This window comes from Nomascus leucogenys, chromosome 17 (assembly GCF_006542625.1).
Source record: "Nomascus leucogenys isolate Asia chromosome 17, Asia_NLE_v1, whole genome shotgun sequence".
In the NCBI taxonomy this organism is placed as follows: domain Eukaryota; kingdom Metazoa; phylum Chordata; class Mammalia; order Primates; family Hylobatidae; genus Nomascus; species Nomascus leucogenys.
The window spans coordinates 92,014,826-92,041,307 of record NC_044397.1 but is presented as its reverse complement, the minus strand read 5'-3'; the positions used below and the strand labels follow the sequence as shown (position 1 = coordinate 92,041,307).

The window sequence follows — 26,482 nt, the reverse complement described above, 5'->3', positions numbered from 1 at the left end:
ACACGCAGACCCTCCTGGGGCTCCCATCATGGGGGCTCCCACAGGGATATGGATGGCTGAGGCCTGAGAAAGGGATGTGGTGGGAGGGGAGACTTGGACCTTGAGGTCTGTTGGCAGCCTCCCAAGATGCTTTAAGCCTGGGACCCCATGGGTTGGGACGGGGTCCCCACCACTGAGTAACACATCCCCTGGGGGGCTGCAGTGGGGAACCCATGGGTAATGACAAGTGGGTCCCCTGCCCAGAAGCCCCCAGGGAACAATGTCCCCACAGTGGCCAGCAGGCAGGTTCCAGCTGGGCGGATCCTCCCTGGGCAAAGATGGGGAGGCCCCCGTGTGCAGACATGTGGCTACAGGAGGCAGGGGCTTGGGGCCGGTGGGTGCCCGAGACTCGGCCAAGGATCAGTGGGGTCTCAATTAATTGATCCCATCATGTGGGCTGCAGTGGGTTCCACAGACGAGGGAGGTGACCACTGGGGGCGGGGCACGCAGGGCATCTGCGGGGGGTGGACCTCTAAGGGAGGACCCAGGATGCCTGGCGCCTGGGGGTGTCCGAGAGCAGATCACCAAAGGTGGCTCCCGGGGAAGAGGGCACGGGGACACAGAGAGACACAGGCACCTAGAGTCCTTGCAATCCGTCTTTATCGGGCGATCATCCTTCGCAGGGCTGGGGTGTCCACGGGCCGCCCAGGGCCCCCTACGCGGGCCAGCCCCTGCCTTGGACATCAGGAGGATGCCTTGCCGGCCTGGACCCTCCTTGGGCCTGGCCAGTGCCCCCACGCCGCACTCTCCACTCTCTCGGTCCTCTGGGGCCAAGGGCCCCACCGGGTGGGGTCAGGGCTCCTGGCTTCGGGGCGAGGTGGAGCCGTCGGCGTCCTGCCCTGAGACGGAGGCTGGGGCGCCTGCACTGCGTAGCTCCCGGGCCAGCTTCTCGGCCAGCTTGCGGAAGGGTGGCCGGCGGGCGGGCTCTGCCTCCCAGCAGCTGCTCATGAGGACGTGCACGGGGCCTGGACAGCCCTCAGGGGGCTCCATGCGGTACCCCTTCTCCACGGCCTCCGACACCTCCTTCAGTGACTGCGGACAGCGGGCGTGGGCAGGGGTCAGGGCCACAGCCTGTGGACCTGCCCGGAACCCAGTGCCTTCCTGGGGACCCCGCTCACCATTTTAGGGTACGGAGCCCGTCCATATGAGAAGACCTCCCAGAGCAGCACCCCAAAACTCCAGACATCCGACTTGCTGGTGAACTTCTGTGGGGCCCGAGACAGGGGTGAGGAGGGACCCCTCAGGTTTTCTGCTCCAGTGCCTGCTTCCTCCAGGAAGCCCTCCTGGGTTGACCCTCACTCTCTGGTCCGCTCCTAATTGATTCCTCCCACAACACCGCCCACAGTCGAATCTAGCTCAGCCTTAGCGCACGAAGGAAGCCTGGTTATTCTTCCCCTCAGTCCGGAGCCCACGCCTTTTTCAGAGCTGGAGAAACTGAGGCCCAGAGGGGGGCTACGAGGAACAATTATGGGCCAAGAGCTTCCCGGGGAGGCGGAGCCATTGGACATACCCACGGTCATACAGCAGAGCTGGGGGGACCCCAAAGCCCCAGGGGTGTGTGAAGGGGGGCTCACCCCGTGTTTAAGAGCCTCAGGCGCCGTCCACTTGACGGGCAGCCGGCTTGAGTCCAGCCCCTTCCGTTCTGCTTTGGCCAGGCCAAAGTCGCTGACCTTGGCCACCAGGTCCTCGGAGACCAGGATGTTGCGGGCGGCCAGGTCGCGGTGCACAAGCTTCTTGCTCTCCAGGTACTCCATGCCCTCGGCCACGTGCCTGGGGGTAGCAGGGGGCAGTGGGGGCTCAGGTGCCAGGACGCCCGCATTCAGGGCTCAGAAAGCTCTGGGTGCCTGGGCCACAAGCTCACAAGGCCTCCCTGCCCTGTGCCTCAGTTTCTCCTTGATGGATCTTGGAATCTGCCCCCCGACGACCCCCGCGCCCAGCACCCTGAGAGTCCCACTTACAGAGAAAACTGCAGGAGCTGAGCGGTGTTCACGAGGGCTCGGCCCCGGGTCCGCAGAAAGTTCACCAGGTTGCCCTGTTGGGGGTGGGAGACGGCTGCGGGATGTTGGGGCTGCTCTACCGCGTGGGACCCCCTCCCTGCCTGGGCCCCGCCCCACCTTGCTCACGTGCTCCATGACAATGTACAGCCCCTGGTGCAGGATCACGCCCAGGAGACGCACCAGGTTCTTGTGTTGCATCTTCCTGGGGGCGGTGGGGTGGGTGTGAGGGCAGAGCTGGGACCCCCCCATCCCACGGTCCCCAGCCCCACCCCGGGACTCACGTCATGACGGCCGTCTCGTCCAGGAAGGCCTGGGCCGTCACATCGCACTTGATATTCTTCACGGCCACCTTTTGCCCCAGGTACTCACCCTGCAGGACGGCTGGGGGGTGGGGGTGGGGAACGGGGTGAGATCAGGACCCCCAACAAACAGGGACAGAGAGACAGCCGGACAGGCCCGCTCACACCGGTGCCCATGTAACATTCACACAACTGCGGGTCCCCAGAGCATGAAACACAGCCCCCACACTCCTCACCCCCGCCACCCTTGCAGCTCCAGACCCAAGATCAGAGAACCATCTGGCTCTGGCATGGTGGCTCACACCTGTAATCCCAGCATTTTGGGAGGCTGAGGCAGGCAGATCACCTGAGGTCAGGAGTTTGAGATCAGGCTAACGTGGAGAAACCCTGTCTCTAATAAAAATACAAAACTAGCCAGTTGTGGTGGCACATGCCTGTAATCCCAGCTACTCGGGAGGCTGAGGCAGGAGAATCACTTGAACCCGGGAGGCGGAGGCTGCAGTGAGCCAAGATTGCGCCATTGCACTCCAGCCTGGGTGACAGAGCGAAACTCCATCTCAAAACAAAACAAAACAAAAAACAAAGACAAAGAGAGAACCATCTAAGCCAGGGGTCTGTGAACCTCCACCCCCTCGGGACCAAATCTACCTGTTACCTCTTTTTGCAAGACCCTTGAGCTCAAAATGTTTTTTGCATTTTTATTTTTTATTTATTTATTTTTATTTATTTATTTTTTTGAGACGGAATCTTGCTCTGTCACCCAAGCTGGAGTGCAGTGGCTCAATCTCTGCTCACTGCAAGCTCTGCCTCCCAGGTCACGCCATTCTCCTGCCTTAGCCTCCCAAGTAGCTGGGACTACAGGCGCCCACCACCACGCCCGGCCAATTTTTTTTTTTTTTAGTAGAGACGGGGTTTCACCGTGTTAGCCAGGATGGTCTCAATCTCATGACCTTGTGATCCGCCCACCTCGGCCTCCCAAAGTGCTGGGATTACAGGCGTGAGCCACCGCACCTGGCAAACATTTTTATTTTTAAAATACTAATACAGGGTCTCACTCTCACCCAGGTAGAATGCAGTGGCATGATCACAGCTCACTGCAGGTTCAAACTCCTGGGCTCAAGGGATCGTCCCATCCCAGCCTCCTGAGTAGCTAGGACTACAAGCATGCTCCACTGTGCCTGGCTTTTTTTTTGTACAGATGGGGGTCTTGCTACGTTGCCTAGGCTGGACCTGAACTCCTGGGCTCAAGGGATCCTCCTGCCCCGACCCCCCAAAGTGCTGGGATTCCAGGCATTAGCCACCGTGCCTGGCTGGTTTTTGCATGTTTAAGTGGTTGTAAAAACAAATCAAAAGATGAGTACTGTTTCAGGACATGTGAGCATTATACAAAATTCAAATTTCTGGGCCAGAATTTTCATGGCCATGCCCACATGTTTACATATTGTCTGTGGTCGCTTTCGCACTACAAGGGCAGGACTCAGTAGTTGTGACAGCAGCTACGTGGCCCACAAAGCAGAAAACATGTACAATCTGGCCTTTTACAGAGTCTGCCGACCCCCGATCTAAACCCCAGAGCCTTCCAGAATAATTATTTCGGGGAACGGTGTTCCAAACAGAGGGATTGATCATACAAAACCCTGGCAGTGTGAAGAAGTCACTAACATTGACTGAGCGCCTGCTTGAGTTCATTTACTCCTCGTGACAGCTGCCATTACCCCATTTCAGAGGGGGAAACTGAGGCTCAGAGGATTTGCGTGTCTTCAGTTGTGCAACTAGTAGGTGATTAAGTATGGGTTTGAATTCAGCTCTGTGACTCCAAAGCCTCAATATGCACCTCCCACCTTCCTTCAGCACCCCCAACCCAGTCCGCCACTCACCTCCAAACTCTCCCTCTCCGATCTGCGCTCCCAATGTCAAATGCTGCAGGTTCAGTAACCAGCCTGCTGTGGAGTGAAGACCCAGTCAGAGGGGTAATGGGCCCCCCACATCCTCCCATTGGGGGTTCTACTTGGTGAGACACTAGGTGATGTCTCTCACAGTGCTGCAGCTGTGGGTACACATTTGAGTGGCTGCTGGGCCTGGCAATGCCCCTAGGACATATCAGAGACACCCCACTCCTGGTACCAATTATCATTGTTGCAAGCAACAGAACTATCGTGGGTTGACCTGAGCAAAAAGGAGCTGACAGGAGGGATAGTGGTGTGAATGGTCAAAGCTGGGCGCCTGCCTGGCTGAGACCCTCACACTCCACACATGCTCTCCACGAACTCCCAGTCAGGCCCAAGGGGTAGTGCCAGGAAACACTTCAGTTCTCAGAGATAAGAGCTGCCCTTTTCTCTTTGGCTTTCTTGTCCCTCCAAATACCCTCTGGGCTCTTCCCTACACAGTTCTTTACCTCTGACCACCCAGAAACACACACAGAGCAAAAAAACACAACATGGAGGCCCATAAGTTTCCAGAATATTCCAGGGCTCTAGCCTCCCTGACCCTTCTCCTAAGCACTCCTGTGTTGTCCCCTCCACTGTCCTCTGGTTGGTTCTGCAGGCGTTCTCTTCTCCCTCCAGAAACTGCCCCCTCCAAATGCCATGGTCTTAAGGGATCATTGGCCAGGGTGATGTTAGTCTCCACCTGGGTGCCATCCCTGATGGGTACAGATTTCCCCAGCAGAGACGTACTTTCAAGGAGACAGACATGGGGTCAGAGGAGGCATTTGCTTTTGACCTTAAATATTGAGGATTTCACTACTTAGGGGCTGGAAAAGCATTTCAGGTGAAGAGAACAGAATACACAATGGCTCAGAGGCGTGAAGAAAACGATGATCACAGTTGAACTGGGAGGGGGTGGATGCGTGGAGGAAGGGCTTTGCAGATGAGGCTGGAAAGGTGGCTCAGGCCATGCAGGCAGGTTCTGGAAGGTAGTGGAGCTGCCAGGCCTCTCTCCCTGGAGGCACGATTTCATGATAGAAAGATAACCTTGAGGCTGCACTCAAGGCCTGGGCTGGAAGGGGGACTCGCCCTCTGGGAAGGAGGCGATCTGATGGGAGGGCCTGAGGCTGGGCTGAGGAGGGGAGGGGAACAGATTCACCAGGTGTTGGGCACCTGGCCAGGGAGGGAATGCTGGAGGATGGGGCGGGTGGAGGTTCGGGGCCAGGTTTCTGGCTCAGATGGTGGATGATGGTGACAGAGATGAGTGGCAAAGCTGGGGACCTATCGAATAAAGGACTGTGTCTGTGGGCACCCCCGAGGCAGCCCAGGTCTTCTATCCCATAGCTGGGCATGGAGACAGGCTTGGGCGATCTGGCCTCAGAGGTGCGGGGCCCCAGGGCCCTTCCTCCCGGGCTGGGCTAACGTGGGTAGGGAAGGGGGTCTGCCCTCCCAGGCGTCCCCTACCCCTGGCCAGCTCCTCCTCGGCCGACTTGGTCCCGTGTTTCCGCTTTGGTCTCACCAGCTTGGTGCAGATAGCGCCCTTGTCCTTGCTGTAATGCTGCAGGATGTGGGGACAGCCATGAGCCCGGCCCCAGGGCGGGGAACCCCGGCATCCTGTCCCCTTCCCGGGTGGCCTCTGGGTGGGGTGGGTGGGACCGGGGAGGAAGAGAAAGGCTGGTTTCCATAGGAACAGGAAAGGAGGCAAGCCAAAAGCAAGGGGAGTCCTCTGGATTGGTATCAACTTGGGGGGTCCTGGGGGTTCCCAGAGGAGTCATTCTAGTTCCTGGAGGTAGAAGCAGGCTGACTCAGGCCACCTGTAGACTGGGCAGTCCATAGGGATCAGCCCCCCCTATTTCTGCATTAAGGGGAATCCTACTGTGGGGGTCCTCCTGTCTGCCCATCTGAGATGGGATGGGGGCCTGGGGGGCCCTGGGGAATACCCCCTTCATCTCCACACTGGGGAAGCACAGAGCTCAGGGGGTCCTGGGTGATCAGCACAGGAGGTAGGGATGGGGTCTGCCCAGCTGCTGGGAAGGGATGGAGGTCAGGTGACCCGCCCCTCCATCTCTACATAGGGGAGTCTCCGGGGTCCCTGGGCTGCCCCACTGCAGGGACGGGGTGGGGCCTCTGGGTGGCAGCACCTCCACCATGTCCATGAGGTTGCAGAAGAACACGGCCTCATCGATCGTGAGGTGGCCGTCGCGGTGCAGCACGCGGTAGTGGATGACGTCGCGGCCAAAGCTCACGCACAGGACGTAGTCGCCGGGGTGGCGCGCGGACTCCCGCACCAGGAACAGCCCGTCCTCGGGTGGCTGCAGCTGCTGGACAGCCTCCTGGCCCGAGATCTTCCCGTGGAACCACCTGCGGCCACGGAAGGGGTGGGTCAGACCGGGCTGTGGAGGGGGGAGGTCACTTGCTGCCCCCTACCCCAGGCCCCTGTCCTGCCCACTCACGGCATGAGACTGAGCTTGGGGTCTGTGGAGAGGGCCTCCCGCTCCCGCAGCGCCCCAGCTGCCAGCAGCCCCTCCTGTCCACTGGTGTGGTGCTTGACGCGGTACCAGCTCTTGTTCTGCCAGGGAGGAAGCACAGGGTTGGTGTGGGGGGTGTGGGGGGGTGTGGGCGTGGTCCTGGTGGAGCCCCCAGCCCCAAGCACCCACACCCGCCGGGCCACCTCTCACCTCGCAGGCCTCCAGGATGGTGACCACGTCGCCCTTGCGGAAGGCCAGCTCCCCTGGCTTGGGGCGGGTGTGCTCGCATTTGGTGATACACTGGGTGCCCGGGGCCCAGCGCCTCTGCAGAGGGGGCCAGGAGAGGGGTGAAGGGAGGACATCACGGAGATGTGGGGAGCAGAGGCACGGGAGGGGAAAGAGGACAGGAGGGAGAAAGGCATGGAGATTGGAAAAGAGCGGAGAGGCAGAGAAAACAGATGCAGACATCGGGGGAGAGAAAGGGGGAGCGGGCTGCTCAGAGAGGATCGTAGAGTCACAAAGAGAGGGGGCCCGGGACAGAAGGTCAGGAAGCCAAGATGACTGAGAAAGGCCAGGCCCAGCCCTGCAGAAGGGGGTAGGGGGCAGAGAGTACAGCCCTTCAGGAAGGGGGCTGAGGGTGGGGACGGAGTTGAAGAAGGACCCGGGGGGCAGAGGAAGCAGGCTAGACACACTCACCGTTGGCATCCTGGCTGAGACGGGTGGGGGGTGCCAGGCTCGGAGGAAGCGGGGGCTCACCTGGGGAGGGGGCAGAGTCCAGGTGGGAGCTGGGCTGGGACCCAGGGTCCAGTTCCTACCACTTCCAGCCCAGGTCAGGTGGGGGCGATGGCCAGGCAGGCAGAGAGAGCCCCCCCAGAGGCATCCTGGGTGGGACCCAGAACTGGCTCCCCAAGCCCCTTTGGGGAAGTGATCTTTACCCGGGGAAGTTCCTTAGCAGAATCACAGCCGTGAAATGCCCGCCAGGAAACCAGAGAGCCTCGCCCTGCCATCGCCCCCAGAGGGAAACTGAGGCAGGTGAGAGGAGCACTGAGCAAGTGGCCACAGTCGGGGACGCTGGGAATGGCCTGCCACAGGCCAGGCGGCTGGCACGGGAGGTAGGGAGCTGGGTGCCACTGGACCGAGCCTGGTTCTTCCTCTTTTCTGGTAAGTAGGCAGGGGCAGGGTGGGGAAATAGGGATGAGTCAAGGTCATTCCCAAGAATCTCTGACCGTGGGGTGGAGCTGGGGGCAGGGGCGGGTCCTGTAGCCCTGCTGGACTCCTCCGGCCACCCGCTGAGCTTCTCTGATCCCCCCCCCAAACCCACGACAGACACACAAAGTCGCTCATTGCTGCAGGGGTAGGGGAGCCTCCCTGCCTCCCCCATCTCCCCGACCGCTAGTGGCTGGGAAGTGGGCGGTGCTGGGGGTGAGTCTCGGCCCCTCCAATATGCGCCTCCCATGAAGTCCTCCAGTCCCACGTGTACTCACACGCATACGGATGCATGTACACGCACAGAAACACACAGGGCTCGGACACAGCTGCGCGCAGACAAGCAAAGGACCACGTCCACGTGGAAACAGGTGTGCGCACACGTCCCCGCGCATCCGCGCGCACAAGCGCTCCACACCTGGGAACGTGCGCACCTGTCCCCCGCCCCCGGCACACACACAGCCGCCCCACACCGGAACACCTGGGCGCCAGCGCCGGGCCACTCGGGCACGCAGGGCGCTACGCAGGGCCGCGCACACGCTTCTCGGCCACACGCGCACAGCCCTCCACGTGGACGCGCGGGTACACACGCCCGGGGCTCGTAGCCGCGCACACCCGCACCCAGGAAACCCCAGCCACCACCACGCCGGGTCCGATCGCCTCTGAGCACCCTCCGCCCCAGCCGCGCATCCGCCGCGCGCCCGGGACGCGCACACTCGCGCACACACCGGCCCTTCCTGCGCACGTCCGGGGCCCACCCCCGCCTAGAGCCCTCGGGGTTTCCCCCCACCCGGGCCTCGGGGTCTCTCCACCTCTCCCAGCCGACTTGCTCACCTGCTCAGGGGGCGCCCCCGAGCCGCGCCCCGCGCCCGCCCCCAGGAGGGCCTCCGCGAGCCGGCTGCACACCCCGAGGCGGTCCCGGCTGCACAACTTGGAGCGAGTTGCTCCGTTTCCTCATTTTGGGGGCGAAGGAGGGTCGGGGAGTGGGGTAAAGCGGGAGGCGCCGCGGCCTGGGAGGCCCCCGCGGGTCCTAGCGCCGGCCGCACTGCGGTCTCCTCCGCGCGCCGCCGCCGCCGGCGGCCCCTCCCCGCCCCGCCTCCGCGGCCCCCGGCGCCTCCCGCGCGCCCCGGGCGGGGTCCCGGGGCGCACGCGGGCTCCACACCTGGCCCTGACCTGGCCCTGTCGGGCGTGCACCCCCCACCCACCCTGGGAAGCGGGGTTCTTGGAGCGTGGAACGGGCGCCGCCAGCGCGCGTGGCGGGGGCCGGGGGTGAGGGAGACTGAGCTGCCCGTCCGGGGAGATAAGCAAGGCGCCAAGCCCGGACTCCCAGAGGACACTTCGTACTCTGCAATTCCAACTCCCTCAGTGCCGCCCATTTTAGCACCCACCGTCTCAGAGGGCTATTGGTAGTTGGAAAAAAAGAGCCTTCAAAATGTCAGCCGCTATCAATATCATTATCATAATCATCAACATTAAGGGAAAATTGGGGTAACAGAATCATCGGGAACTGTAATCATCCGGATGCAAACTTCTTAGAGCTGCCCTCCTTGGAGGGTAAGAGGGGGGCCTGGTATCCCCCAGGCTGGAGTGCAGTGGCGTGATCATAGCTCACTGCAGCCTTGACCACCTGGGCTCAAGCCAGCCTCCCGCCTCAGCCTCCCGTGTAGCTCGGACCACAGGGTAATTTTTTTTCTTCCAACTTTTCATAGAGCCACAGAAGGGGTAGCCTCAGGAGGGGGTGAGTTCCCTGTCCTGGGAGGCATCCAAGAATTGGTCACTTTGCTTTTTTCTTTTTTTTTTTGAGATGGAGTCTTCCTCTGTTACCCGGGCTGGAGTGCACTGGCACTATCTTGGCTCACTGCAACCTCCACCTCACGGGTTCAAGCAATTCTCCTTCCTCAGCCTCCTGAGTAGCTGGGATTACAGGTGTGTGTCACCACGTCCTGCTAACTTTTTTATTTTTATTTTTATTTTTTTGAGATGAAGTCTCACTTTGTTGCCCAGGCTGGTCTTGGACTCCTGGGATCAAGCGATCCTCCCACTTTGGCCTCCCAAAGTGCTGGGATTACAGGCGTGAGCCACCACGCCTTGCACCTTATCATCCTAAGGAATGAGTCCTCTAAACAAAAATGAAGTTCGTCTTAGGAGGACAATGAACCAAGATGCCCAGGTGGCCTGCGCCCATATTTAATCTTCTGTTACCCCAAAAGGCTAAGTGTCTAGACTTGGAGGCATCACGTGATTTTGTGAGGAGCAGAGGCCCAGTTACAAGAGAATTACAGAACAGCTATATTAAGGAACATTATGCAGCAGACTAGGAAACCATTTATTATTATTATTATTAGAGCCGGGGGTCTCTGTTGTCCAGGCTGGCCTCAAACGCCTGGGCTCAAGCGATCCTCCTGCCTCAGCCTCCTGAGTAGCTGGGACGATACATGCACAGCATGGTGCCTGGTTAAACCATGCTATTATATATATTATATTATTATATTATATTATATTATATATTATATTATATTATATTATATACCTGGGTCATCCAGGATGCTCTCTCATCTCAATAGCATCAACTTAATCCCATCTGCAGCCTGGGCCCAGTGGCTCACGCCTGTATTCCCAGCACTTTGGGAGGCCAAGGTGGGCAGATCACCTGAGGTAAGGAGTTCTAGACAAGCCCGGCCAACATGGTGATACCCCATCTCTACTAAAACTACAAAAATTAGTTGGGCGTGGTGGCACATGCCTGTAATCCCAGCACTTTGGGAGGCCAAGGCGGGTGGATCATGAGATCAGGAGATCAAGACCAGCCTGGCCAAGATGGTGAAACCCTGTCTACTAAAAATACAAAAATTAGTCTGGTGTGGTGGTGGATGCCTGTAATCCCAGCTACTGGGGAGGCCAAGGCAGAGAATTGCTTGAACCTGGGAGGCGGAGGTTGCAGAGAGCCAAGATCGCGCCACTGCACCCCAGCCTAGGCAACAGAGTGAGACTCTGTCTCCAAAAAAAAAAAAGAGATGGGATCTGGCTATGTTGCCCAGGCTGGTCTCAAACTTCTGCACTCAAACGATCCTCCAACCTTGGCCTCCCAAAGTGCTGGGATTCCAGGTGTGAGCCACTGCACTATCTCAGCTCACTGCAACCTCTGCCTCCTGGGTTCAAGCAATTCTCCTGTCTCTGCCTCCTGAGTAGCTGGGATTACAGGCACATGCCACCACACCCAGCTAATTTTTGTACTTTTAGTAGAAACGGGGTTTCACCATATTGGTCAGGCTGGTTTCAAACTCCTGACCTCAGGTGATCTACCAACGTCAGCCTCCCAAAGTGCTGGGATTATAGGCGTGAGCCAGGGCGCATGGTTTACCGGCCTCAACTTTCTTTCATGGGGTTGTAATTTACTATTAGAAGATCTTCCGGGAGGATGCCCCTGTGTCTACGATTTTAGCACCCACAGCTTCATGGATCTGGCTGTGGGATAGTCTAGGGTGTGGCTCCCCAGAAAGGGCTGGGGACGCTGCAGCTGTCCTTCTGTCACGGTCACTGCGAGCCCACCATATATGGCAAACCACCATCACTTGCCTGAACTAGAAGTGTTAAGTCAAAATGTCTGCAGCGGAAAACCCAGCCGCCTAATTTGCTTCTCACCAGAAGCTGCTGCTGACCACAGGTCCCTCGCCGAGGTCCGCCTTCTCTTCGTTTAGCAGGGAACTGTCCCTGCATGAGAGGGACATTTAAGATGCTCTAGCACCCCATGAAGACTTTCTCCTCTTCCTCTCTCTGCAAATCAATGATATTTACTGTCAGTCCTCCCAAGGAGCCCCAGGGCTCCTGGCAGGAGGCCTCACCCCAGAAGAAATAATAAGAGGAACCAAGGGTCTTGAGCCCAGAGAAGGGCGGACTTAAGGAGCTGGTGTTGGGTTCCCAAATCGTCAAGGGCTGGCTGGGGCAGGGAGCTCCCCTGACTGGGTGGAGACATAGACACTGAGCTGTGCCTGACTCTAGGGGGACAGATTTGAGTCTGCGGTTTATTTGAATCAGAGCCACAGAAGGGGTAGCCTCAGGAGGGGGTGAGGCATCCAAGAATTGGCCACTTTGCTTTTTTTTTTTTTTTTTTTTTTTGAGATGGAGTCTTGCTCTGTTACCCGGGCTGGAGTGCAGTGGCACTATCTTGGCTCACTGTAACCTCCACCTCCCGGGTTCAAGCGATTCTCCTTCCTCAGCCTCCTGAGTAGCTGGGATTACAGGCACACACCACCATGCCCTGCTAACTTTTGTATTTTTTTTTTTTTTTTTTTTTTTTTTTTTGGAGACAAGAGTCTGGCTCCGTCGCCCAGGCTGGAGTGCAGTGGCACGATCTCGGCTCACTGCAAGCTCCGCCTCCCGGGTTCACGCCATTCTCCTGCCTCAGCCTCCTGAGTAGCTGGGACTACAGGTGCCTGCCACCACGCCCAGCTAATTTTTTTTTTTTTTCTATTTTTAGTAGAGACGGGGTTTCACCGTGTTAGCCAGGAGGGTCTCGATCTCTTGACCTTGTGATCCGCCCGCCTCGGCCTCCCCAAGTGCTGGGATTACAGGCGTGAGCCACCACGCCCGGCTAACTTTTGTATTTTTATTTTTATTTTTTTGAGATGGAGTCTCACTCCTGTCACGCAGACTGGAATGCAGTGACGCAATCTTGGCTCGCTGTAACCTCCATCTCCTGGGTTCAAGTGATTCTCCTTCCTCAGCCTCCTGAGTAGCTGGGATTACAGGTGCCCGCCACCATGCCCGGCTAATTTTTGTATTTTTAGTAGAGACAGGGTTTCACCATGTTGACCAGGCTGGTCTGGAACTCCTGACCTCGTGACCAAGAATTGGCCACTTTGAATCACAAAGACTTTAGGGCTCTTTCAGGCCCCAGAGGTGGCTGCACCAGTCTCTAATGCCTCCTGCCAAGGAGCTGGGGGACTCACCCCTCCCTTATACCAGCCTGAGCGGGTAGACTGGACACCCAGATTCCCCCAGTCCTGAACTCCCCACCCTCCACCTCTCATCCTTGGTGACCCCCTGTCAACTTGATTTCAGAAGTTCTCTGATCTGCAGGTCACCCTCCTGGTGCAGGCTGGTGACAGAGCAGTCCCCTTTCTGGTGTCCTGGCTGCCTCCAGGTTTTCACCTTTCACTGCAAAGCCAAGGGATGGAAATGTGACTGTGGCCCTCCCTCACTCTAAATCCTTGCATAGCTCCCCACTGCCTGCAGGAGAGAGCCTAAAATGCTCAGCCTGGCATCCTGGGCTCTTCATCTTTGGCCTCCAACTCATCTCCCAGGTCCATTTTCTTCTCCTCCCTCCAAGAACCTGATATTCTAGTGAGTTCGAACTGCAGAAGTTTCCACGCCTTTGCACTGGCTGTTCCCTCTCCCCTGGAATGCCCTTCCCCGCCGTGTCCAGCTGGCCTCTCCAAGCTCACCCTCCCACACACAACTCACGCGGCACCATTTGGGGAAAGCCTTCCTCAAGGACATCCCCACACTTCCTAGAGCAAGGTCTCCTGAAAGGGCCCCTTCCTAGAGGCACTAGCTGTCTTGTCTCACTGTGTGATGGGTGTGAGCCTGGCCATCTCTCCTTGGTCTTGGTGACTGAGCCCATTAGCCTGCCTGAGAAGGGGGCCAGCCTGGAGGAAACAGAGCCAAGAGGCAGGGAGAGACACCGAATCCCAAGGGAAGGACTGGTTCCAAATCCTTAGAACCAGCGATGCCTGGAAGTCACGTGACACCTAGTTTTAGCAGCCAGTCTTTCTTTTCTGATGTCTTCCTGAGGGGGTTCCTGCCACTTACAATCAAAGGGATTCTTAATACTCAAAATAGTACCAGAAGTGGGGAGTTGCAATTAACAGACTAATGTGGAATTGCTGAGTCGAATTAGATTCCCCTGATCCCAGCTGGGAAGAGGGATGCCTTGAGCTTCTCTTTCCGAGAGTCCATAAATCTGCCTTCCATTCCCTGAGTCAGGCGGCACTAAGCTTCTGTCCTTTGCAATGGAGCAGCCCAGTGGACACAGTAATCTCTCCACCTCCTCCCCCCTTTTATTTTTGAAACAGAGTCTTGCTCTGTTCCAAGACTGAAGTCCAGTGGCACGATTTTGGCTCACTGCAACCTCTGCCTCCTGGGTTTAAGTGATTCTCTTGCCTCAGCCTCCCAAGTAGCTGAGATTACAGGTGCCCACCACCATGTCTGGCTAATTTTTGTATTTTTAGTAGAGACGGGGTTTCACCATGTTGGTCAGGCTGGTCTCGAACTCCTGACCTCAGGTGATCTGCCCACCTGTATTGGGATTACTGGCATGAGCCACAGTGCCTGGCCTCCACCTCCTCCCCTTCTTGAGTGCTTTTCTATTTCTTTCCTATCCAAATCTCACAGTTCTTCACATATCACTCTCCTCCCATAGACCCCCCTCTGGCTGTCATAATCTGCCTAACCCACTACTTTCCAAATTCCTAGAGATCACTGAGACCAATCTTCTCATTTTAGAAGTAGAACAGCTGAGGCCGGGCGTCGTGGCTCACGCCTATAATCCCAGCACTTTGGGAGGCCAAGATGGGTGGATCACCTGAGGTCAGGAGTTCGAGACCAGCCTGGCCAACATGGCAAAACCCTGTCTCTACTAAAAATACAAAAATTAGCTGGGCGTGGTGGCGGGTGCCTATAATCCCAAGTACTCGGGAGGCTGAGGTAGGAGAATTGCTTGAACATGGGAGGCTGAGGTTGCAGTGAGCTGAGATCGCACCACTATACTCCAGTCTGGCAACAGAGTGAGACTCCATCTTAAAAAAAAAAAAAAGTGTAAAGTGGAACAGCTGAGACCCAGAGAGGCAAGACTGCTTGTCCTTAGTCACACAGCTGGCTGGGGGCTAAACCTCAGGCCTGTAGACTCCCCTGATTGGATTGCAAACTTCCCTAAGGCATGGCACGATTCTTATTCTTCTCTACAAATACTGTTGGAAATCAATAGTAGGCAATGAACATAGTAGATGATGAGTCATGTGACAGGTACTTTACATAATTTATCAGTCAGGTTTGGGATTGGCTGGCTGGGATGGAGAACTTCAAATGCTAGAGGCTTGAAATTGATAGAAATGCATCGTGACTGAGGCAGGCAATGCTGGGCAGTGTTAGGGATCGGGCTCCTGCTTCTTGTTCAGCCTTTTTCAGCACATGAATTTCCATATTTTTTTTGGGGGGGGACAGAGTCTTGCTCTGTCACCCAGGCTGGAGTGCAGTGGTGTGATCTCAGCTCACTGCAACCTCCGCCTCCTGGGTTCAAGCAATCCTCCTGCCTCAGCCTCCCGAGTAGATGGGACTACAGGTACCTGCCAGCCACCATGCCCAGCTAATTTTTGTACTTTTAGTAGAGATGGGGTTTCACCATGTTGTCCAGGCTGGTCTCGAACTCCTGACGTCAGGTGATCCACCCGCCTCAGCCACCCAAATTGCTGGGATTACAGGCTTGAGCCACCGTGTCCAGCCTCACAACTGAGCTTTCTGAACCTACAGGACAGGCCGGGGTCGGGGGGCCACTGCAGGCGGACGTGGGGACACCCGAGCCGCCGTGGCCTCCATGGAAGCCATCTTCTGCCTAGCCAGTCCTTGGCTGGAGTCTGCAGTTAGATCACACTGCCCCAATTAGCATGCCTTTAAATTTAGCTTTCTCCCCCCAGCCAGGGGACTCCGGGATTCAGGGGAGGAACGCTGGCTCTTTCGAGGAAGAGTGCTGCATCACTCATTCTGCAACCACAGTCGCTGTCTGCCCAGCCATTCTCTATTCCTTGAGCGAAGGGCCTCTTGGGGTGAGCTGCTTTGGGTGCCTTTGCTGGAAAACCCTTGCCCCGTCTTCGTCGTCCTTAAGACGCAGCCGGGCAGGTTGTTTTCCAGCCACGCTTGCAGGTTTCATCCGTGGAAACCGGGTCTGTGTCACATCTGGCCTTAAAAGCTTCCCCGCCAGGCGCGGTGGCTCACGCCTGTAATCCTAGCACTTTGGGAGGCCGAGGTGGGTGGATCATCTGAGGTCAGGAGTTTGAGACCAGTCTGACCAACATGGTGAAACCCCGTCTCTACTAAAAAAATACAAAAATTAGGCTGAGCGCGGTGGCTCATGCCTGTAATCCCAGCACTTTGGGAGGCCAAGGAGGGTGGATCACGAGGTCTGGAGATCGAGACCATCCTGGCTAACATGGTGAAACCCTGTCTCTACTAAAAATATAAAAATTAGCTGGGCTTGGTGGCGGGCGCCTGTAGTCCCAGCTACTTGGGAGGCTGAGGCAGGAGAATGGCGTGAACCCGGGAGGTGGAGATTGCAGTGAGCGGAGATCACGCCAATGCACTCCAGCCTGGGTGACAGAGTGGAGACTCCATCTCAAAAAAAAAAAAAAAAAAAAAATTAGCTGGGTGTGGTGGCACGCGCCTGTAATCCCACCTACTTGGGAAGCTGAGGCAGGACAATCACTTGAACCTGGGAGGCGGAGGTTGCAGTGAGCTGAGATCAGGCTACTGCCCTCCAGCCTGGGTGATAGAGTGAGACTCTCTCAAAAAAGTAAATAAATAAATAAAAATAAAAGCTTCCCATGGCTCCCACTAAGCTCAGCGTGCCTCCCAGTGCTTTGTCACCCCTGCTGTCCAGTGGCTGTCACCTCTCTGCTCCCAGCTTCTCCCTTGTCTCCCAAAAGCCCAGGCACAGGGCAGCCACAGGACCTTTGCACATGCTCTTCCCATCTCCTAGTACTACATCCTTCCCCCAGCTCTTTTCAAGTCCAACTACTTCTCTTCACTTTCAGCTTCTCCAAGAGACCTTCCCTGGCCACCCCATAGTGGTCACCCTCAGTTACTCTCTATTGTCAAAGCTGGAATCCCCACCTGTTATCCTGTCTACTTGTCATTGTCAATCTCCCTCCGTCCTTGCTTCCCACGACAGAATATATCTTCCTAGTGAGGGTAACGACCAGCCCTGGGCCTGGCAACCATTTAGGTCTGGAGCCTGGCACATAAAAGGCCCTTACAGAAGCAGATGAGAGGGTAAAGTCTGAGGAAGGAGGCCAGGCATGAAGGCTCACGCCTGCAATCCCAGCACTTTGGGAGGCCGAGTTGGGAGGACTGCTTGAGCCCTGGAGTTGGAGACCAGTCTGGCCAACATAGTGAGACCCTGTCTCTACAAAAAATAAAATAAACTGGCTGGGTGTGGTGGTACATGCCGGTAGTCCCAGCCACTCAAGAAGCTGAGGCAGGAGGATCACTTGAGCCTTGGAGGTTGAGGCTGCAGTGAGCTATGATTTGCACTCCAGCCTGGGCAACAGAGCAAGACCCTGTCTCAAAAAAAGAACAGAAAAGAAAAGATCAAGTAAGGAGAACAGGAGATACACATTATTCCAGAAGCCCAGCCATGTCTACTCAAGAGCAGCCCCTAAGTCTCTCCTCCAGGATCCCTCTTCATCCTCTCATGACCTCATGCTCTAACTCAGGGCCCAGCAAACTGTCTCTCTAAAGGGCCTGCTGGTCTGTGTCCCAACTACTCAGCTCTGCCTTTGCAGGGACACCATAGTTAACACAGAAGCCAAAGACCATGGCTGCATTCCAATAAAGCTTTATTTATGGACATGGACATTTGACTTTCATCTTACTTTTCATTTCTTTTGCTTTTTTTCTTTTTTTTGAGCTGGAGTCTCACTCTGTCGCCCAGGCTGGAGAGCAGTGGCGCGATCTCGGCTCACTGCAAGCTCCGCCTCCCGGGTTCACGCCATTCTCCTGCCTCAGCCTCCCCTGTAGCTGGGACTACAGGCGCCCGCCACCACGCCCGGCTAATTTTTTGTATTTTTAGTAGAGACGGGATTTCATCGTGTTAGCCAGGATGGTCTCGATCTCCTGACCTCGTGATCCATCCGCCTCGGCCTCCCAGAGTGCTGGGATTATGGGCGTGAGCCTCCAAGCCTGGCCTTTTTTTTTTTTTTTTTTTTGAGACAGAGTCTCACTCTGTTACCCAGGCCGGAGTACATTAATGTGATCTCGGCTCACTGCAACTTCTGCCTCCTGGGTTCAAGCAATTCTCATGTCTCAACCTCCCAAGTAGCTGGGATTACAGGCATGTGCCACCACACCCAGCTAATTTTTGTATTTTAGTAGAGATGGGTTTCATGTTGGCCAGGCTGGTCTTGAACTCCTGACCTTAGATGATCTGCCCACTTTGGCCTCCCAAAGTGCTGGTATTACAGATATGAGCCACCATGTCCGGCCTCATATGACTTTTCATATGTCATATAATATCGATTCCATTTTCCTCCAACTATTTACAAATGTAAAAAAACGATTTTAGCTGGAGGTGTTGCGCGGATACAGACAGCAGGTTAGACTTGGCCCTCAGACTGTAGTTTGCTCTCCCCTGCCTTCTCACAGTCTTTATTTTCTTATAAGTAGGTGTCTTTTTTTTTTTTTTTGAGACGGAATCTCGCTGTTTCGCCCAGGCTGGAGTGCAGAGGCGTGATCTTGGCACACTGCATCCTCCGCCTCCCGGGTTCAAGCTATTCTCCTGCCTCAGCCTCTTGAGTAGCTGGGATTACAGGCACGCGCCATCACGCCTGGCTAATTTTTGTATTTTTAGTACAGATGAGGTTTCACCATGTTGGCCAGGCTGGTCTTGAACCCCTGACCTCAAGTGATCTGCTCGCCTCAGCCTCCCAGAGTGCTGGGATTACACGTATGAGCCACCAGCTGTATTTTTCAATCTGTTAAATTAAATGTGCTGATACTCATGGCATGTAATAAGCTCTCAAGAAGTGTTTAAAAAAATAAAACCCAAAATATATAAATAAAGCTCCTCAACTCAGCAATGAGCCCCTCAAGGGTAAGTATATTCTCGTTGGTATGAATAGCAGCTGATATTTATAGGGTGTTTTACTGTGTGCTGAAGACAAAGCAATATAATGTCCCACTCCTCAGGGGTTGCTGTTGCTGTTTTCAGGTATTTACCTCCATAGTTCCAAGTAATGTGTTTTACACATCCCTTGATTTATCAGTTGGACGCTGTCCATTGACTTCCTATTCCAGAAGGTCAAGACTTAGCTCTCTTAGGCATTCTGCTCCCCCAATAGTTAAATCACAATTTTTGCTTAAATGAAAATTCAGTGCTTATAGTATATATTAATATAAATATTATTGACAGTGGAGCAATGTATACTAAGAACATTATTTTCTGGGACCTTCTTTTTTATTTCCCTGGAGTTAGTCATCGCCTTGGTTTTATGTGTCTGTGACTCTTTCTTTCCCCCAGCCTCTCCACCAGAACTGACATCTCCACTAAGGACTGGTTGCTCCTACTGCCCAGCTGTGATCCTGGCCCCTCTCTTCTTCGGCACGAGGGGATTCTTGGATATAGCTCCTTTTTCTTGGGTGTGGGTCTCCCGGTTTCTTGGTTTGGTCCCTTGTTTTAGGAATGTGCACCCCCTAGGGTTTCCAGAGAAAGTGTTTTCCTCCTACTGTCCTGGGTAGTTAGAGGTTTGGCTGACAGTATTGTGGGTGGATACTTTTCTTTTGCCCCATGTTTTCCAGCTTCTAGTCTTGGGCAGCTGAATGATCAGAAGTTGTCCTGTTTCCTCATCCTTTGCCTGTCCCATGGTTAATTTCTCTCTCTCTCTCTCTCTCTCTCTCTCTCTCTGGAAGCTTGTAGAATCTTCTTGTTCCCTACATACTGCACTTTCACAGTGCTGGGTTTGGTGTGGGTCTATTTTCAACCATTGTGCTGAGTACTTTGTGGGCTTTTCATGTGTTCTCTCCCTGGCAAACTTTCTTGAATGATATCATTGGTGATTTCTTCCACTTTGGTTTGTCTGGTGTCTTTGTGGAACACGTTACGTTATTGTCATAGGGTGGACTTCTTGGATTGATGTTCTCATTTTCTTGCCTACCTTCCCCCGCATCCCCCCACTTTCTACTTTTTCTTCCAATCCTTCTATTGACATTTTAATTCTGACTATTAATTTTTCTTTTTTTTGAGACAGGGTCTTACTCTGTTGCTCAGGCTGGAGTGCAGTGGTGCAATCACAGCCCACTGTAGCCTCAACCTCCTGGGCTCAAGCGATCCTCCTGCCTCAGCCTCCCAAGTAGCTGGGACTACAGGTGCCTGCCACCATGCTGGCTAATTTTTTTGATTTTTAGTCTCACTATGTTTCCCAGGCTGGTTTCAAACTCCTGAGCTCAAGCGATCTGCCTGCCTCAGCCTCCCAGAGTGTTGGGGTTACAGGCATGCACCACCACACCCAGTAACTATCAGAGTTTTAATTTCCAAGAGCTCTTTCTGGTTCTTTTATCGTTCCTCTTTAAAAGACAAACTTGGCTGGGTGCGGTGGCTCACGGAGCTCAGGAGTTTGAGACCAGCCTGGGCAACACAGTGAGACCCCCATCTCCAAATAATATGTAAACAAATAAAAGAATTTCTCGGCCCAGTGCGGTGGCTCACGCCTGTAATCCCAGCACTTTAGGAGGCCGAGGCTGGTGGATCACCAGAGGTCAGGAGTTCGAGACCAGGCTGGCCAAATGGTGAAACCCCATCTCTACTAAATATACAAAAATTAGCCGGGCGTGGTGGCACATGCCTATAATTCCAGCTACTTGGGAGGCTAAGAAAGGAGAATCGCTTGAACCTGGGAGGTGAAGGTTGCAGTGAGCCAAGATCACATCACTGTACTCCAGCCTGGGTGACAGAGGGAGACTCCGTCTCAAAAAAAATAATAATAATAATAAACAAATAAATAAATAAATAAGTGAATAAATGAAGGCAAACTTATACTTCTTTCCTGGCTGTTATATCCTCTATGATCTCTCTGAGGATAAGATGCATACAGGTTTTGTTTTTTCCTGTTCTGTGTTTGAATCAGGAACATAAGGATTTTTCTAGAACTGTTTTCTTCTGTCCTTTTTGTCTGTCCTTCAGGTTACTTTCCTTTTCTCTTTGTGGGTTTTGGTCTCTCTGTTGACTAACAATTATGACGGAGTGCTACAGAGCTGACGGAAGCCTGCGCACCACGCGGTGGCTTCACTGTGGGGTGGTTGGCGGGTGGGGGTGGTGGTCACTGGGCTGGAATCCTGAAACATTAGCAGCATCTGGAAGGCTTTTGTCATAGCCTGGCATCCAGCGTTCTAGAAGCCACAAGAGGTTAGGTATCTGGGGTGTGACTTTAATGGCTTGGGTTTTTAATTTTTATTTTATTTTATTTTTTGGGATGGAGTGTCGCTCTTTCACCCAGGCCGGACTACAGTGGTGCTATCTCGGCTCACTGCAAGCTCCGCCTCCCGGGTTCACGCCATTCTCCTGCCTCAGTCTCTCGAGTAGCTGAGACTACAGGCGCCTGCCGCTGCGCCCGGCTAATTTTTTTGTATTTTAATAGAGACGGAGTTTCACCATGTTAGCCAAGATGGTCTCGATCTCCTGACCTCGTGATCTGCCCGCCTCGGCCTCCCAAAGTACTGGGATTACAGGTGTGAGCCACCGCGCCCGGCTGGGTTTTTAATTTTTTTTTATTTTTTTGAGACAGAGTTTCGCTCTTATTGTCCAGGCTGGAGTGCAATGGCACCATGTCGGTTCACTGCAATCTCTGCTTTCAGGTTCAAGTGATTCTCCTGCCTCAGCCTCCCAAGTGGCTGGGATTACAGGCATGTGCCACTAAGCCCGGCTAATTTTTTTTTTTTTGGTAGAGATGGGATTTCACCATGTTGGTCAGGCTGGTCTTGAACTCCTGACCTCAGGTGATGCACCTGCCTCAGCATCTCAAAGTGCTGGGATTACAGGCGTGAGCCACCGTGCCCGGCCTGTTTTTTTTTTTTTAAGGCAGGGTCTCACTCTGTCACGCAGGATGGAGTGCAGTGGCGTGATCATAGGTCACTGCAGCCTCAACCTCCAGGGCTCAAGTGATCCTCCTGCCTCAGCCTCTCAAGTAGCTGGGACTATAGGCATACATCATCATGCCTGGCTAATTTTTTTTTTTTTAGAGATGGGGTCTTGCTATGTTGCCCAGGCTGGTCTCAAACTCCTGAGCTCAAGTGATCCTCCCGCCTCTGTCTCCCAAAGTGCTGGGATTACAGGCATGAGCCACTGCACTTGGCCTTAATGGCCCATTTGCACAGCCCCTCATCCCTGCCCTCCATGGCGCCTGGGTCCCTGTGCCTGAACCTTTCTGTGCAGTAAGCATTTTAAAATGCATTTTCTTACTGAATTCTCCTCACAGCTCTCTGCACAGTTGGGGGCTACCAGTTTGACCCCAATTTTATGGAAGCTTAAGGCGGTAACATGAGCTGTCCCTGCACTCCATAGCTGATAAGTTAAAGGGCCACGCTGTGACTAGAGCCCAGAGTCACCCTCACTGTGTGAAGTGACGGCTTCTGGCTCATCCTTGGGTGTCCCAAGGAAGGCGGTGAGTGTTTGCTGATTGTCTACGGAATAAATGTCAACATCCTCAACGGGAGAAATAGGGAAACCGCATGAATGAAGGCCCAGCACACATCACAGGCGTTCAACACACAGACGGAATTAATGAGCAGCTAAAAAAAGAACAGGAGTTGAGGCTGGGCACGGTGGCTCATGCCCGTAATCCCAGCACTTTGGGAGGCTGAGGCAGGCGGATCACCTGGGGTCAGGAGTTCGAGACCAGCCTGGGCAACACAGTGAAATCCCATCTCTACTAAAATACAAAAAAATTAGCCGGGCGTGGTGGTGGGCGCCTGTGGTCCCAGCTACTTGGGAGACTGAGGCAGGAGAATGGTGTGAACCCAGGAGGCGGAGCTTGCAGTGAGCCCAGATTGCGCCACTGCACTCCAGCCTGGGCAACAGAGCAAGATTCTGTCTCAAAAAAAAAGGAAAAAAGAAAAATAAAATGTGTCTTGTAAGGTCATGAGAAGAATTAAATTAGATAATAAGCACACAGTAAACAGGTGATAAATCAATGTCGTTATAATACCAAGTGAAGAAAAGCAGGAAGCAAGATGGTATAAATGACCCACCCATAAACAACAGGGCATTCAAGAATAGAGAGCGGGATGGCCGGGCGTGGTGGCTCAGGCCTGTAGTCCCAGCACTTTGGGAGGCCGAGGCAGGCGAATCACCTGAGGTCAGGAGTTTGAGACCAGCCTGACCAACGTGGTGAAACCCCATCTCTACTAAAAACGCAAAAATTAGTTGGGCGTGGTGGCAGGTGCCTGTAATCCCAGCTATTCAGGAGGCAGAGACAGGTGAATCGCCTGAACCTAGGAAGCAGAGGTTGTGGTGAGATGAGATTGCGCCACCGCACTCCAGCCTGGGCAACAGGAGCAAAACTCCGTCTCCAGAAAAGAAAAAAAAAGGAAAAGAAAGCAGCAGGGAAATGGAGTGTTCACAGTAGCTGACTGTTTTGTGATTGCGTTTTGTGATTGTTTTGTGATTGCTTTGTTTTCCTGCTTACATTTTTCTGGATTGTCCAAGCTTTTCATAATGGGAAAAACCCAATTCATGAGTAAAAACATTTTGTGGAAAAACACATGTATCAAAATTTGCCATCTTAATCATTTTTATTTTATTATTTTTATTTAGTTATTCTTTTTTTGAGACAGAGTGTTGCTCTGTCATCCAGGCTAGAGTGCAGTGGTGCGATCTCGGCTCACTACAACCTTGGTCTCCAGGTTCAAGCGATTCTCCTGCCTCAGCCTCCTGAGTAGCTGGGATTATGGGTGCCCACCACCACGCCTGGCTAATTTTTGTATTTTTAGTAGAGACGGGGTTTCAAACTCCTGACCTCAAGTGATCCGCCCACCTCGGCCTCTCAAAGTGCTGGGACGACAGGCGTGAGCCACCGCGCCCGGCCATCCCGCTCTCTATTCTGCCTAATGCACTTCATTTGCAAAACTTGGGAGTGACCATTTTCCACCCAGAGGTGGCTTCTCCACCTTAACCAGGAAAGTGGGTCTTAATCTGATCACCTGAAACAAATTCTCAGTCCCAGAAGCTAAACTAGGGAGGCATCCCGGGACAAGACGGGCAACAATCTTTTCCCAAACGACCCCTGAGCCTGGCCAGGGAGATGCTGCCTGCAAGGCTGATTGTGACTGGGCCGGGGGACTCAGGGCATCTTAGCGGCCGCCTCTCCGTCCTGTCCGTGACCTTGCAGATGCAGGTGACAGCCTGCCCTTCCGTTTTTGTCTTTCCAGCCCCGCCTGCCGGGATTGGGTTCCAGCCCTGCCCACACGCCCGGTATCATCCCGCCCACACTCACCAATGTCGCCTAGCAACCCGGCTCGCCGCCAGCATCCGCAGCCGAGGTCCCCGCGCTCCAGTTCTCTGGCGGGGAGGGAGAAGGGTGTTGCTTCTCCAGCCCCCTGCAGCCTGGTGTCTTCCCGCCACCCGCCGGCCTGCTCCGGGGACCGCGGCCCGGTGGGACGAGGGTTGCGGAGGACGGGTCAGGAGCGACTGCGTTTCAGGCCCGTGGGCTCCGTAGCCCAGACGGTCCATCCATCTGCACCGAATCCCTTTGCTAACCAACTGCTTGATTTTGCTGTCGCGCCGCCTAAACTTGGTTTTTTGGAGTTGCTAGGAGGGCCGACTTAACTCTTTGTCAGCGGGGCTGGTTTTCAACCACCTGGTGGTGGGAATCCTGTTTGCCTTCCCTGGGAGCTAGGGATGGGAATGGGAACTGTGCGTGGGAGGCTTCCGAGAGCCGCCTCTCCCAGGGCGTAAGGAAGGAAGTGGGGCTGCAGGTACCGCCTGGGGTTCACAGCAGGGGACGAGGAGCCTCCCACCAGGGGCTGCTGTGATCGCCAGGCCTGCCAGGGTGTGCCCCTTCCCCTGTCCGTTCCCTCTGTCCCCACAGCCTTGGCTGGAGTCTGTCTCCGGTAAGGAGACAGAGACAAATGGTGTTCTCTTTCTTTTTGAGACAGTTTCGCTCTTGTTGCCCAGGCTGGAGTGCAATGGCGCGATCTTGGCTCATCACAACTTCTGCCTCCCAGGTTGAAGCGATTCTCCTGCCTCAGCCTTCCAAGTAGCTGGGGTTACAGGCGCCTGCCACCATGCCCAGCTAATTTTTGGTATTTTTAGTAGAGACAGCATTTCATCATGTGGGCCAGGCTGGTCTCGAACTCCTGACCTCAAGTGATCTACTCACCTTGGCCTCCCAAAGTGCTGGGATTACAGGCACAAGCCACTGCACCTGGCTGACGAATGGTGTTCTCTTAACCACCAGAAAGAGACACGTCTTTTGGTGTCAGAGTGTGGCTCCAAGCACTGAGGTTGACTCCGTTGCTCGCGTCCACCTGGCCTGCCAGAGATCTGGGAATACAGTGGTGATCCAGTTGGTGGTGACAGGCTTCCTGACAGGCAGAGAGTTCACATTCTCAAGGGGAAGACAGATAACCAAATTGTTTCAGACATGCATGGTTTAAAGGCAAGGAATAGGCCAGGCGCGGTGGCTCATGCCTGTAATCCCAGCACTTTGGGAGGCTGCGGCGGGCGGATCACCTGAGGTCAGGAGTTTGAGACCAGCCTGGCCAACATGGTGAAACCCCGTCTCTACTAAAAATACAAAAAGTTAGCTGGGCGTGGTGATGCAGGTCTGTAGTCCCAGCTACTCGGGTGGCTGAGGTGGGAGAATCGCTGGAACCCAGGAGGCAAGGTTGCAGTGAGCTGAGATCGAGCTGCTGCACTCCAGCCTAGGAGACAGAGTGAGACCCTGTCTCAAAAAAAAAAAAAAAGTGGAACTGGAATTGACAAGGTATCCTCATGGATTGGTCGGGAGCACAGAGGAATCCAGGAGGGCTCCCTGGTTGTGGTGGCTGTCATCTTGGGCCCTGGGCAAATGGCGGTGCTGCTGCCGCGATGCTGACGGAGAGAGGGGCTGTGTGTGGACGGAGTGTGTAGGAAGGGAGGTGAAGTTCCCAAGAAATTTGGAATAGAGTGGAAAGCAGGAGAGAGGGTGTGAGGTGGAGGAGGACGGTGGCCTAGAGGCAGACTGCCCTCCAGGGAGGCTTAACCAGCAATTCCTGTTGCTGACAGATAAACCCTGCTAGAAGGGGACCCCTTGGTGGCTCCCCACCCCCCTCCTTTGGCCGGGCCTGAAACAGCGGTCCCTCCACACCCAGCCCCTGCCACTCCTGTCCCGCCGCCCCCACCCTGCATCTGCCTCCTCCCCACTCTGCTCCCCGCCTGCCCCACCAAACACTGCCAGGGAAGCCCTGTGGGATGGAAGCTGTCATGAAACTCTTCCACTGTGACCAGGTCTCAGCATCTGAACACCCTCCGCCCGCCTTCTGAGGGTTTGGGAACTTGGCGGGGGAAGCACTCTGTGGGCACAGGCATCTCTCCCAAACTCAGCATAGTTGCCTCCTCCTCCAGGAAGCCCTCGGGGAGCCTCCGGAGCATCTCACTGTGTGTCTCTAGGATGGGGCCAGGGGAACCCTCATCTCACTGTGTGTCTCTAGGATGAGGCAGAGAGCTGGGTTATGGGAGGCGTTGAGATGAGTGATTCTCAGCCGGTGTGTCTGTGTTCCCAGGGGACCCTTGTGAGGGGACAGCCTGA

General features: G+C 54.8%; 1 protein-coding gene across 3 annotated transcripts; it reads right to left on the bottom strand.

Moving 5' to 3' along the window:
• Positions 1 to 617: 617 nt before the first annotated feature.
• Positions 618 to 24,527, bottom strand: MATK (megakaryocyte-associated tyrosine kinase). Of its 3 annotated transcripts, none has more exons than XM_030796371.1 (14): positions 8,769 to 9,028; positions 7,664 to 7,886; positions 7,425 to 7,484; positions 6,939 to 7,052; positions 6,714 to 6,829; positions 6,402 to 6,621; positions 5,725 to 5,818; positions 4,213 to 4,278; positions 2,318 to 2,417; positions 2,154 to 2,238; positions 1,998 to 2,071; positions 1,614 to 1,809; positions 1,158 to 1,244; positions 618 to 1,071 (listed from the first exon to the last, which is right to left on the bottom strand). In XM_030796371.1, exons 2-14 carry the CDS (start codon positions 7,733 to 7,735, stop codon positions 832 to 834), a joined length of 1,524 nt encoding a protein of 507 aa, XP_030652231.1. In that variant the 5' UTR covers positions 7,736 to 7,886; positions 8,769 to 9,028; the 3' UTR covers positions 618 to 831. The 3 variants fall into 3 exon arrangements, with proteins under 3 accessions (XP_030652231.1, XP_030652232.1, XP_030652230.1); XM_030796370.1 differs by lacking the exons at positions 7,664 to 7,886; positions 8,769 to 9,028 and adding exons at positions 11,577 to 11,708; positions 24,188 to 24,527 and having other exon boundaries at positions 623 to 1,071; XM_030796372.1 differs by lacking the exon at positions 7,664 to 7,886 and having other exon boundaries at positions 622 to 1,071.
• Between the last annotated feature and the right edge of the window lie 1,955 nt (positions 24,528 to 26,482).